Here is a 14,676-nt window from a genome sequence, read left to right as displayed (position 1 = left end):
GTACTAGAAAATCATACATAATTGTTGAACATAATGAGAGAAAAGAACTGTTATCCTTTATTCTTTTAATATATGATAGACACAGACGCCTCTCACTGTGTGCAATATTGCATTATAGAACTGCTGTAATATAAAAAAATTTAAAGAATGAAAATAAAAATAATAAACATTCCTGACCTACAATGAAATCATGTTGTTTGTATTTTATTTTAGGAATTTCAAAGATCCAAGAGAGGACAAAACATTTCAAATAGCTTATGTAACTACACATACTAGAGCTGCTCCATATATCATAGGAATGATATCTGGCATTCTCACTCATAAGGGAATTTCAGTTGCATTTAAAGTCCCTATGGTGAGTACCTCTTAATATCATAGTACTATCTCCTAATGATAATGAATTGATCTAATGTACTTGTATTTTTATTTACTTGTCAATTATTTTTATTAAGAGCTTCATTTTGTGACCATGAGAAAAAGATAGAATAATCAATGAAAGGGTAACATACTGTGAATCAGAGTATGAAATGTCAGAAGTTTGAAGTGGTATGGGAGCTAAAAAATCTGAAAGGCTCACTCTATATACAGTAGGTGTCAGTGAAGTGAAATAAAAAGAACGTAAGATGAATATAGGGTAATATCAACAGCAGCAGAAAAACACATTACATGAGTAGAATTCCTTATTAATAGAAGAGTGGGGTAAAGAGTGAGTTATTGCAAACAGTTTAGTGATAGGGTTGTTGTCATCAGAACTGACAACAAACCAACACCAACAACAATAGTTCACGTATACATGCCAGTGTCACAAGCATAACATGAGGAGACAGAGAAAGTATATGACAATATTGAATGGCTAATACAGTATGCAAAAAGAGTTTATAATCTAATAATCATGGTGGCTTGGGACATGATAGTGGGGGAAGGAACAGAAGAAAGGGTTATTGTAGAACATCAGCTTCATAGTAGGAATAAGAGAGAAGAAAGAGTAATTGAGGTCTGCAATAAATTTCAGCTAGTAGTAGTGACTACACTGTGCAGAAATCACAAGAGGAGGAGGTGTAATTCAAAAAAAACCTGAAGATGAGGGAAGATTCCTGCTGGATTACATCATAGTCAGGCAGAGACCCAAAAATCAGATGTGTATTGTAAGACATTTCCAGGAGCAGATATAGACTCGAATCACAATTTAGTAATGATGAAGAGGAGGTTGAATTTTAAGAGACTCATCTGCCAAGAATCGATGTGTTAAGAAGAAGGTACTGAAACAATAAGGCATAGTGAGATGAATTTGGATTTCTCTGATGCTGTAGATACCATGATGAGGATACCACAACAGACAGTTCAGCTGAAGAGGAATGGACATCTCTAAAGAGAGCAATTACAGAAGTTGGACAGATGAACAAAGGTACAAGGAATGTAACTGTGAATAAATCTTGGGTAACGGAAGAAATTCAATTGATCAATGAAAGAATAAAGTACAAAAATTATCAGAGAAATTCAGGAATATAAAAATATGAGTCACTTCGGAATGAAATACAGAGTGTTTCTAAAAGAATATACATATTTTGAACACATATATTAATTAAACTGCAAGTCATACAACTACGGCACTTGAGATACATATTTACGAATCTCTCAACTTTAGATTGCAGATGTTCAATATGTCCTCCACCAGTGATATACGAGTGATATGAATGATATCACATTGATACTCGAATTATTCTCACACTCAGATAAGCATGTCTGTCATCAGTGATGTTATGGCAGTACATATCCGGTTCTTCAACTCTTTTAGGTTCTGTGGTAATGCTGGTGCATGAACATAGACCTTAATTAAACCCTGCAGAAAGAAGTCACAGAGAATCAAATCCAGTGACCACAGAAGTGAGGTGAGAAGTGCTAAGTTGCCAGCTGTTTGATGACCAATCCAACAGTTCAGTAGAGTTTCATTCAGATATTCATGCACTTGGTGACCCCAGTGAGGAGGTGCCCCATCTTTTTGAAAAACGAAGTTGTGAGAGATGAATGGGCCATAACCAGATGAGTTGGATATTGCACAAAACGTATTGACTTTGGGTTAATCTTATACATGTTCAATGTGTGCATCTGGGTTCTGCTGGCCCCAAATTCAAACATTGAGTTTGTTTGCTTTCCCACTAAGGTAGAAAGTTGCTTCATCTCTGAACATGACATTTTGTACAACATTTTTATCATTGCCAATAACATTCTGAACTTATCAGAAAGTATCACATGTTTGTGTTATTGGCATGACCTAGGGCCCATAACAGCTATAACTCGTATGGCATCATAACCAAATGATGTCTCAAAACATGCCAAATTGTTGTTGTAGGCAGTTGTAACTCTGAATTGGCATGACAAGTTGATTTTGTATGATGATGTTGGAAGGCAGTTTGAATGCATATGATTTTTTAATCCGAAATATGAGGGTGGCTAGGACTCTTTCCTTTAATAAATGTCTTGTGTATACAGACTGTCAACAGCATCTCCAAGTGTTCCATCCATTTGGAGGATCAGTTTTGTACCACAATCTGAAAAGTCTTTGGACTGTAATAATGGAGGTGCACTTCATAAACTCATGAACACAAAATGATTTCTGCTGCAGAGCTGCCATTTGAAACATGTGACAGTAACCAAGCAAATGGAAAACAACCAACACCTAACAGCAATGAATATAAACTACACAATGTACTCATTCCACTCGTTCCTCCAATAACCAAGCTGTGATGCAGCAATCAATAGTTTTGACTACATAGTACTATGTAATATGTATATTCTTCTTGAAACATCCTGTAAATATGAAGTGCAGGGAAGCCAAGATTAAATGACTGCAGAGAAAACTTGATGAAACTGAAAAAATAAATAGTCATAGAAGGACTGGTTCAACTTAACAAAATTCAAAACAGCCTGCACTGAAATTAAAAGCAAAGGCATCAACATTAAGAGTTCAATGGGAATCCCACTGCTAAGTGCAGAGGAGAGAATAGGTAGGGAGAAACAGTAGACTGAAGGCCTGTACGGAGGGGAGAAGTTGTCTGATGATGTGACTGAGGAATAAATGCGAGTTGATATGAGAGACACTGGGGAACTAGTAATAGAGACAGAGTTTAACAGAGCTTTGGAAAACTTGCATTGAAATAAGGCAGAAAGAATAACAACATTCCTTTGGGACTTATGAAATTCCTAGAGAAGACCCAACTAAATGACTATCCAAGTTGTTGTTGTTGTTGTTGTTGTGGTCTTCAGTCCTGAGACTGGTTTGATGCAGCTCTCCATGCTACTCTATCCTGTGCAAGCTTCTTCATCTCCCAGTACCTACTGCAACCTACATCCTTCTGAATCTGCTTAGTGTATTCATCTCTTGGTCTCCCTCTACGATTTTTACCCTCCATGCTGCCCTCCAATGCTAAATTTGTGATCCCTTGATGCCTCAAAACATGTCCTACCAACCGATCCCTTCTTCTAGTCAAGTTGTGCCACAAACTTCTCTTCTCCCCAATCCTATTCAATACCTCCTCATTAGTTACGTGATCTACCCATCTAATCTTCAGCATTCTTCTGTAGCACCACATTTCGAAAGCTTCTATTCTCTTCTTGTCCAAACTAGTTATCGTCCATGTTTCACTTCCATACATGGCTACACTCCATACAAATACTTTCAGAAACGACTTCCTCACACTTAAGTCTACACTCGACGTTAACAAATTTCTCTTCTTCAGAAACGATTTCCTTGCCATTGCCAGTCTACATTTTATATCCTCTCTACTTCGACCATCATCAAATATTTTACTCCCTAAATGGCAAAACTCCTTTACTACTTTAAGTGTCTCATTTCCTAATCTAATTCCCTCAGCATCACCCGATTTAATTTGACTACATTCCATTATCCTCGTTTTGCTTTTGTTGATGTTCATCTTATATCCTCCCTTCAAGACACTGTCCATTCCGTTCAACTGCTCTTCCAAGTCCTTTGCTGTCTCTGACAGAATTACAATGTCATCGGCGAACCTCAAAGTTTTTACTTCTTCCTCATGAATTTTAATACCTACTCCGAATTTTTCTTTTGCTTCCTTTACTGCTTGCTCAACATACAGATTGAATAACATCAGGGAGAGGCTACAACCCTGTCTCACTCCTTTCCCAACCACTGCTTCCCTTTCATGCCACTCGACTCTTATAACTGCCATCTGGTTTCTGTACAAATTGTAAATAGCCTTTCGCTCCCTGTATTTTACCCCTACCACCTTCAGAATTTGAAAGAGAGTATTCCAGTTAACATCGTCAAAAGCTTTCTCTAAGTATACAAATGCTAGAAACGTAGGTTTGCCTTTTCTTAATCTTTCTTCTAAGGTAAGTCGTAAGGTTAGTATTGCCTCACGTGTTCCAACATTTCTACGGAATTCAAACTGATCTTCCCCGAGGTCCACTTCTACCAGTTTTTCCATTCGTCTGTAAAGAATTCTCGTTAGTATTTTGCAGCTGTGACTTATTAAACTGATAGTTCGGTAATTTTCACATCTGTCAACACCTGCTTTCTTTGGGATTGGAATTATTATATTCTTCTTGAAGTCTGAGGGTATTTCGCCTGTCTCGTACATCTTGCTCACCAGATGGTAGAGTTTTGTCATGACTGGCTCTCCCAAGGCCATCAGTAGTTCTAATGGAATGTTGTCTACTCCCGGGGCCTTGTTTCGACTCAGGTCTTTCAGTGCTCTGTCAAACTCTTCACGCAGTATCTTATCTCCCATTTCGTCTTCATCTACATCCTCTTCCATTTCCATAATATTGTCCTCAAGCACATCGCCCTTGTATAAACCCTCTATATACTCCTTCCACCTTTCTGCCTTCCCTTCTTTGCTTAGAACTGGGTTTCCATCTGAGTTCTTTATATTCATACAAGTGGTTCTCTTCTCTCCAAAGGTCTCTTTAATTTTCCTGTACGCAGTATCTATCTTACCCCTAGTGAGACAAGCCTCTACATCCTTACATTTGTCCTCTAGCCATTCCTGCTTAGCCACTTTGCACTTCCTGTCGATCTCATTTTTGAGACGTTTGTATTCCTTTTTGCCTGCTTCATTTACTGCATTTTTATATTTTCTCCTTTCATCAATTAAATTCAATATTTCTTCTGTTACCCAACGATTTCTATTAGCCCTCGTCTTTTTACCTACTTGATCGTCTGCTGCCTTCACTACTTCATCCCTCAGAGCTAGCCATTCTTCTTCTACTGTATTTCTTTCCCCCATTCCTGTCAATTGTTCCCTTATGCTCTCCCTGAAGCTCTCTACAACATCTGGTTCTTTCAGTTTATCCAGGTCCCAACTCCTTAAATTCCCACCTTTTTGCAGTTTCTTCAGTTTCAATCTGCAGTTCATAACCAATAGATTGTGGTCAGAATCCACATCTGCCCCTGGAAATGTCTTACAATTTAAAACCTGGTTCCTAAATCTCTGTCTTACCATTATATAATCTGTCTGATACCTTTTAGCATCTCCAGGAGTCTTCCAGGTATACAACCTTCTTTTATGATTCCTAAACCAAGTGTTAGCTATGATTAAGTCATGCTCTGTGCAAAATTCTACAAGGCGGCTTCCTCTTTCATTTCTTCCCCCCAATCCATATTCACCTACTATGTTTCCTTCTCTCCCTTTTCCTACTGATGAATTCCAGTCACCCATGACTATTAAATTTTCGTCTCCCTTCACTACCTGAATAATTTCTTTTATCTCGTCATATATTTCATCTATTTCTTCATCATCTGCAGAGCTAGTTGGCATATAAGCTTGTACTACTGTAGTAGGCATGGGCTTTGTGTCTATCTTGGCCACAATAATGCGTTCACTATGCTGTTTGTAGTAGCTAACCCGCACTCGTATTTTTTTATTCTTTATTAAACCTGCTCCTGCATTACCCCTATTTGATTTTGTATTTATAACCCTGTATTCACCTGACCAAAAGTCTTGTTCCTCCTGCCACCGAACTTCACTAATTCCCACTATATCTAACTTTAACCTATCCATTTCCCTTTTTAAATTTTCTAACCTACCTGTCCAATTAAGGGATCTGACATTCCACACTCCGATCCGTAGAACAGCAGTTATCTTTCTCCTGATACCGACGTCCTCTTGAGTAGTCCCCGCCCGGAGATCCGAATGGGGGACTATTTTACCTCCGGAATATTTTACCCAAGAGGACGCCATCATCATTTAATCATACAGTAAAGCTGCATTTCCTTGGGAAAAATTACGGCTGTAGTTTCCCCTTGCTTTCAGCCGTTCGCAGTACCAGCATAGCAAGGCCATTTTGGTTAATGTTACAAGGCCAGATCAGTCCATCATCCAGACTGTTGCCCCTGCAACTACTGAAAAGGCTGCTGCCCCTCTTCAGGAACCACATGTTTGTCTGGCCTCTCAACAGATACCCCTCCGTTGTGGTTGCACCTACGGTACGGCCATCTGTATCGCTGAGGCACGCAAGCCTCCCCACCAACGGCAAGGTCCATGGTTCATGGTTCAAGATGGTGTGCAAATTGTATGAATCTGGAGACATACCATAAGACTTTTGGAAAAACATCACACACACAATTGCAAAGCAAGCAAAGGCAAAAAGTGCAAGAACTATCTCACAATCAGCTCAGTGGCTCAGGCATCCAACTTAAGAAAAATTGAAATATGTTCACAGTATTTGTCAAATAATAAAATGTGATTGATAATGTAAAATGATGCAAGATATTCAAAATTCTGAGAAAATAGTAGTAACCTATTGGGAAAGATGGATAGTATGGACAAGAAAGAATCAAGTGAGAACAATAAGAATGGAAGATCAAGAACAATGTGCTCAGATTAAAAAGGTTGAAAGACAGGGTAAGCATTCTGTTCCTAGTGTTCAATCTACACTTCAAAGAAGCAATGACAGATATAACAGAAAAGTTCATGATTGAGATTAAAATTCACTGTGATTGCTGATGACATGTTATCCTTAAGGAAAGTAAGAATGACAGGATGTGTTGAAAGGGATGAACAGTCTAAGGAGCACAGAATATGAACCGAGAGTAAACCAAAGAAAGACAAAAGTAATGAGGAGTAGCAGAAATGAGATTGATGATGATGTTAACATCACAATTGGGGACCATTAAGATGATAAATGTAATAAATTCTGCTACCTTGGAAGCAAATTAACACATGAAGAACAAATTAAGGAGCACATAAGAAGTGTACTGGTATACTAGGCAAAAGAAGTCTATTGTGCTGGCTGTTTAGTTCTGACGATTCCCAAATGTCCTCTATGTAAAAGTTTCAAAACATTTTGCTGCAGTTATGTGGGAATCATGACTCACTTTTATTCATTATGAATACACAATAAAATTACACAATTCTGGAGAGAAAGGTTGTTGTGATGACTATGGCATTTTCATGCTACTGCTTCTGGAATGGATTTTGGATTACTAGGCCAACTCATCCAAATTTAGTACCTGAGCAATCATAGTGACTGATCCTGTTCAGTAACTTCTTGTACAATCCACCAACAATCAGTGGGAAAAGCTCGCAGTGGTTGCAAATTAAACTGATTAATTTGAAGATAAGATGCTTCTGATTCATTGAAGTCTGGGGAGCTTCCCATGGGTAAGCGAGGCATATTGTCTGTTTTTGCATGCTATGCTGTGGGATGGTAAAGAAATTCATACTGATAATTAGAAAGAAGTAATGACCATTGTTGCAGCATTGTTGCTGCTGTACAATCAGGCATATCTTTCATAGGATGAAACAGAGCAGTCACTAGAAAAAATTTTCTGCCATGGAGACATTGATGAAATTTTGTAATGGTTTATGATTTCTAGGACTTCCTTTTCCAGCTGACTGTAGTTGGCCTCCATGATGCAGAACCTTTCATACATGGTCACTGATGTCTCTCACATAGTGACACATAGGCAGGCTGTTGTCTGCGCCATTCTATAAGTGATTGATCGGTAAGCAACAGCAAACTGGTTTCATGTACCCAGGGGTAGTGCCTTCCTGCAATGAAGTATTAAGGCTGCACGGCAGATCCCTTGTGACCAATTTTTATGCTGTTAAAATGGGGTCAGGTAGTGTTGCTGGTTGGTGAACACAGACAGTCCACCAGTCTGGAATGACTGGCAACCAGGCCTTAGGTAACTTGTTGCCATCCTCTCTATCATGCTGTTAGGGCATTTTGATAATAGAAGGTAATGTCACCAGACACTTTAATTTTTTTACAAACACCATCACCTTTAAACCATGCAGCAATGGACACTGACTCATTTATTTTATGATGATTGCTGGTTGTAACAACAAAGGGTATCATAGATGTAAAATACAACTGACCCATGTCCCGTTCGTGCACATCGTTCACTTGAAATGTGCGATAAGCAATTACATCTCTTCTATTAAAAGTCTCCAGCCCTACAAATACCTGAAAAACAACTGTGTCACTTTTGGCTGGCTTTCACTGTATCACCAGAATACTGCACAATTGCGACACTTATCAAACCATTACCATGATAAGCTGTATCATTCTATGTAACTGTACAGTTAAAAACACGCCTGCAAAACATGGACAGGCCCTGTTGAATCAATTGTGCTCTGACTTAACTACTCATAGTAACTTCTGTATCATCAATGGCCTTATACACCATCAGCCGAGAACGCCTATAAATCTCCTCCTATAACATGTCATCTCCATTCGCCATCCAATGCTGTTGCATATGCAGCTGCACAATGACTGACACTGTCTTTGCAGATTCATTATTCTCCTTGCGCCAGCCTTTGGTCTTACCAACTTCTGGCTGCAAATAAAATTGCACACCAACCTAAATAAAACTAGAGAGTCATGTGCCACACTCAAAGTGATGTCAGCACAATACTGCACATCACACAAACAGCATCTCAGGGTTCCCGTGAGAGCTACAATACCAAGAAGAATCGCTTCTTGGCTATTGACATTATTTCAGTTTCAATAATAGAAGGTAAATTCACAAGAAACTAATTTTTTTATCTCTCCTGTTTTTTCTTTTTAAGCGGGGGGAAAGGAAAAAAGAAAGAAAAGAAAATGTATACTACACATTGATATTGCAGGAAGTTGATATAAGGCCAAAGGCTGGCACAAGGCTATATCAATAATGAATCTGGAAAGACAGCATCAGTCTTCATGCAGCTGCACGTGCAACCGCACTGGATGGTGAACAGAGATGCCATGCTATAGGAGGAGATTTATGCATTCTCGGCTGATGGTGTATAAGGGCATTGATAATGTTGAAGTTTGTGACTCAAGAGTTGTTTAGTATTTCAATAGCCTCTGTTATTTTTGCTGCTGCATCCTTGGCCACTGAGCAAGCAAACAAGACTGATAGAAGGACACATTCCTGGTGGTGTTCAGCTATAGCCGATTTGTTGTTCTGTTCTAGTCACACATAACATTTATGCTCCGACATGTGATTGCTAATGGGTCTCCTGGTTTCACCAACACAGACTTCACCACACTCACACTGAAGTTCATAGATGCTTGCAGTGTTGAGAGCATTCATGGGATTCTTAGCGGGCCTCAACAGATCTAGGACCCTGCAGCCACTCTGGAATATGAATTTGATTACTCTGAGATGCAGAACTTTATTACAGTTGCCTTCCAATCAGTCGCCGTAATAGCACTGGAATAGCCTACCATACAGCCAATGTCCTCCATAGTTATCTCCCTTCAAATCGTCCAATGACATCCGAAATATGTGACATCAGTTATCACCAGATAATTGAAACAGACAGTGTATAATGACAGATATTCACCAGCATCCAGCAGTTAACCACCCTGGAGAGGACAGAAGACAGTCAGTCAAAACATTGGTAATTTAATTGCTTTAGTATTTTGTAATGATGTGGCCTAATACCCAAAATAATGACACTGGCCATGGAAGCCTATGAACTGTTGAAGATGTCAAACACCGATTTGGACAAAATGTTAGGAACAAAAAAAGTTTCATGGACCAAGACCACACAGCCAACAAGATTCACCAGCAATTTATACAGCAACTAGTGATGAAAAAATTTATTACATTATTATTTAATCCACTCTGCATTTTGGGTGGATTGTTTTGTTTTCAGAATAAATCTTTCATTCTGTGGTGGACCATACACTTGTTTGAAAAATCCTATGGAATTAAAACTGGAATTCCATCTAGATACTCACATTGTTTTGAGAGATTTTCATATCAAATGAGCTACATGGGGGAATGCCCCCACCTGTTTTCCAGTGGCTCTCTTTCCATTCACTAGCTCCTCAGAAGCTCTTGTGCATTGATACTAGCACTTCCACCAGATAGGATATTACGAAAATTGGCTTAGCCATAATATGCACAACGAATCTTCCATTCAGTAATGGAGTGTGTGCTATTTTGATGCTCCCTAACAGACTACAATTAGGTATTGATCCAAAATTCAAATCCAAACCCAGCCTTGCCTTACAGCATAAATTTCTTGGTACATTCTTCTGCTTTCCAAGTATCACATGAGCAGGTGGTTTGTGAGTCATTCCTGGGTAGTTCAGTTTGTAAGATCATTTCCCATGAAAGTATGATCTTCAATCCCGGACTGGTATATATGCCAGGTCAGAATAGCAAAGCTGTTGCGAAATTTTATTTATGTCATTGTAAACTGAGTGTGAAAAATTTTGTGTCAATTTATTATGAGAAGGATGAAGGCTATCACATGAATTATTCAGTGTATCTCCTTATTTGCTTTAACTATCTTACAATCTTACATAACATCATGTATATGTGTGTGTGTGTGTGTGTGTGTGTGAGAGAGAGAGAGAGAGAGAGAGAGAGAGAGAGAGAGGAGGGGGGGGGGGGGGGGGGGGATAAACCATGATATTGCAGATTCCTCTTGTTTTCCAGGTGTTTGCTTATATTGGAGTGGCAATAAGTGCGGTTATAGGAGTGGTCACTGTACTCTCAGGATACATATTTTTTATACCTACTCGTCCACTTAACCCCCTTGAGGCTGCTGTTTATGGATCCTTATGTCGAGTGGCTATAGGTTTGGTAGTGTGCTCCTTCATAGTACTGCAGACATTTGGACACATGGGTCATTTTGTGGGTATGTATTCTGCAACAGACTTTTTCTCATTTTTTTACTAACATTTTAGCATTTTTTGAAAAATTTTAAACATTTAACTGAAGAATTTAGACCAGACAGTTGCTGGATATGGATGCCTTAAGATTTAGTTTCTGTTTAAGGCTGTACTGATTCCATATAAGTACTCTGGAATGCATGATCAACAAGTTATTCTGAAGTTATTCTTTTTCCATATGTCACTATAGTAAAATCCAAAAATGTCTGAGGGCTACATGTGAATCAGCATAAAAAACTAAAACTATTATTATTTGTGTCAGTTACAAAAAGCTCCTAGTATTATTCTATTCTATATCATTTAATCCTTGATATTTGCTTCTAACAGAGACTCCTTCATATCCAATCTATGTATAGAGATATTTTAGCTGCTGATGATATGATATGTGCACAATGTTCTTATTCCTGGTAGTATATTACCTTGCATTACACAGCTCTTATGTTGTGCTGAGATTCACAGTCCTGTTCTTTAATAGACACATAGAGCTATAACCTCGGGCTACTCGTAACAAGGGGAGTGATTTGAAATCTGCTCTTCACAGCATTCTCTTTTCAGAGGCAGCACCCTTAAATATCATTTTTTTACTGAGTTAACTCACCTCCTAGCTAGATGTGGCTCATCTGTAAACACATGAGGGAGCACATTGTGAAGATTTGTCTTCTTTATTTCTTCGTTGATTGTACTCAGTGTCGACGTACTGCTTTGCTCTGCTGGCGGAAAAATGGGGTTTGTAATTCCGACACAGACTATTGTAAATAATGTAGCCGACAGGTGCACAGTTGCATTTCACAGTAGTTTAATTTCACTGTTCACAACCCCCCCCCCCCCCCCCAATAATACACAGTTATATGGCAAGTGCTCTATTGCTTAACTTTCAGTAAGCCTCATTAATAGTTTGCAGGCAAACCTCCACATACTGCTACAATAGTTTACTATTGAACATCTACAAGCAGTAAAAACCTAGCCACAAAGTTCACAAAGAATAGAAAGGTACATATGGAGCAGATCCTGTCATTGTTTTAACACATGGCCTAATTGTGTAACGCTTATTTCACAGTCAAGTTGAAACATTGTTGTTGTTCTAACACAGACAGGATTCTCATCTGAAATTCAGCCGTGGACTGACAGTCTTGGGACAAAAAATCAGGCTCTTATAGATCCTCACAATAATAGGTACTGAAACTACACACTGTTCAAAGTTAAATTTACAGAAATTAGAATTAAAATTTAACTCATTAAATTAACTGAACACATTGAAAAATTTGTTCCTTTTAACAGTTTCTTCTACTACAAGGGTTAGGCTGAATTATTTGTGCAAATATGAAATTAACAGATATCATTATGCAAACAATACTTTTGACAAAACTGTTAATTACTGTGGAATTAGTTAAGGGCTGGCTTTGCTAACATGTTTCCGAATAGAGCCAAATAGATCCTTTAAAAATACAATTAGTTGTTCCTCCAAATATTTATAATTAGTACAGAACTTACATTTGTTTATATGTCAACAATAGAATTTAATTTATGATACAATTACTGATTTCACCCTATAACAAAAGATACTAACTAGGCATAATCAAAATAAATTAGATAATAATTACATACATAAAAATAAGCACAAAATTAGATCTAGTGTTATATTCTTTAAAACTGAGGGCCAAACTTTCTCTTTTATGAAAATGCATATTATACTCACATATGTTAATGTTTATTAATTCAAAAATGAAAAAAATGAATTTTAAGGAGGCAGATGGCAAAACAAGACAGGAAGTAAAAATATCCCAGCTTGCTTTGTCACAATGTGAGCCTTCTTCATCCTTAAGTGTAATTCTAATTACTTTTCTATGTTGTATACTTAATTGTAAGTATATACAATAGAGGCAGTACTGCCATAGACATCTGTTATGCTATCCATGTCTGAAATTATTTGTGAAATGCTGAAGTATGTAGAACGAGCACAAAGTTGTAATTCCTCTGTAAAAGTGATGATGACTTTGTTAACCTTAAATCACACAGGATTCATTAAAGAGGGTAAAAAGAAATAAAAGCTACGAATTAAGCAACAGTTCTGTACCATAGTGAGAACAATTATATTAGTAATCATGTTCAAGGTCATTCAACTTTGCTCCAGTAATGAGCCCATAACATAACCATTTACAAACATAATTTTGGATAACTGTGGCTCATTAGTGAAGCTAAATATTTGACAGTGCTTCTGTTAAGATGTAGTCAACATAGATAAGTTCCTTTTTGTTTCCAAAACAAATTGCACGTGAAAGATTCAGACTCAGATTGCCAACTAAGCTGCTGATTTAATTTTCACAGATGCATTAGCTCATCCTGTGCCACTTACAACTGCATTGGCACAAGCCACATTACAGCATGTAACTGAGGGACTATTTGTATCATTATCATTTACTCATTTCTGTTAAAATTATTATTGGTGTACTGCACAAATGACTTTAACTTCTTTGATGTTTCCTGTAATGATCATTTTATGAAATGTACTACAAGTAAAAGGTATAGGTGCTGCTGCTGTCATCCATGTTGTTGAGGAAGATGTGCTGTCACGATATATTGAGCTCATTCACAAGAGACATGTGCAAGTAAATCGCCTTCTATTGATCACATGATTCATTTATTTGTATTTATGGTGCATGTTTTCCTTTCTAAAATGCATAGTCTTTCTACAAACTTTGGTTTATGCTGTACTTCATTAGAGTGACAATTATTTTCTCTTAGTGATATACTTATATTTTCCTTAGTATAGCTGTTATATTGTGTGATGTCCTGCTCACCTCATTGTCTGTACTATTACTGCTGTTGGAAAGACCAAGGTCTCACTAGTTTTTCATGGGTAGTTCAGGAATGCATTGTTAATAACAAGAAAGTCTTTTCCTTCAGCACACTTGAGTTCTCCTCCCCCTCCCTTCTCTCTCTCTCTCTCTCTCTCTGTCCTTTACTTTTTCTTCTCTCACAGCTCAGTAACACAACAGTTGCTACAGGCTGATTGAAACAATACATTCCTTAGCATGCATAAATGTAATAAATGTCTGTGAGTAAAACAGCTTCCTGAGTTCTGTAGGCCTACTGATGCTTGACTGTGTTACTTGGAACACACACTAATATTGTAAAATTTGGTTATATGCATTACTCTAAATAAATAAATGAGGGTGACATTAAATTGCAGTGTTCTAAGATTAGTCAGAGTTGAAACTTGGACAAATGGACTAATACTAAGGTAATGTACTGTCTGAAGTAGTGACCCTGTTGTGTTCAATTCATTTGTTCAAATAAATGAGGATATATTATTTTTAGTACAGAATCTACATCTACATCCACTTCTGTAATCCACAAGTCACCTTATGGCTTGTGATAGAGGGTACCTCTAGTAACATTGTCTTTTTCTGCCTTCTTTGTTCCATTTGGGAATTGTACATGGGAAACAATTACTGTCAGAATGAGCTCTGGTCTTTGATTTTCTCATCATGATCATTTTGTGAGGCACGAGTGTGATAGGAA

At 37.8% G+C, this 14,676-nt stretch overlaps 1 protein-coding gene across 1 annotated transcript in view; it reads left to right on the top strand.

Annotated features, from left to right (window-relative positions):
- The window catches only part of LOC126236457 (nose resistant to fluoxetine protein 6-like), a 181,465-nt gene that overhangs the window by 134,289 nt on the left and 32,500 nt on the right, over nucleotides 1-14,676 (top strand). The window contains exons 10-11 of the mRNA XM_049945776.1: nucleotides 214-355; nucleotides 10,919-11,120. Coding sequence (XP_049801733.1) covers nucleotides 214-355; nucleotides 10,919-11,120 — 344 coding nt within the window. The remainder of the gene's footprint in view (nucleotides 1-213; nucleotides 356-10,918; nucleotides 11,121-14,676) is intronic.

The sequence above is a fragment of the Schistocerca nitens genome, chromosome 2, assembly GCF_023898315.1.
Source record: "Schistocerca nitens isolate TAMUIC-IGC-003100 chromosome 2, iqSchNite1.1, whole genome shotgun sequence".
Classification (NCBI taxonomy): domain Eukaryota; kingdom Metazoa; phylum Arthropoda; class Insecta; order Orthoptera; family Acrididae; genus Schistocerca; species Schistocerca nitens.
The sequence above is the reverse complement of the archived record's forward strand: the minus strand, read 5'-3'. Positions and strand labels throughout refer to the sequence as shown.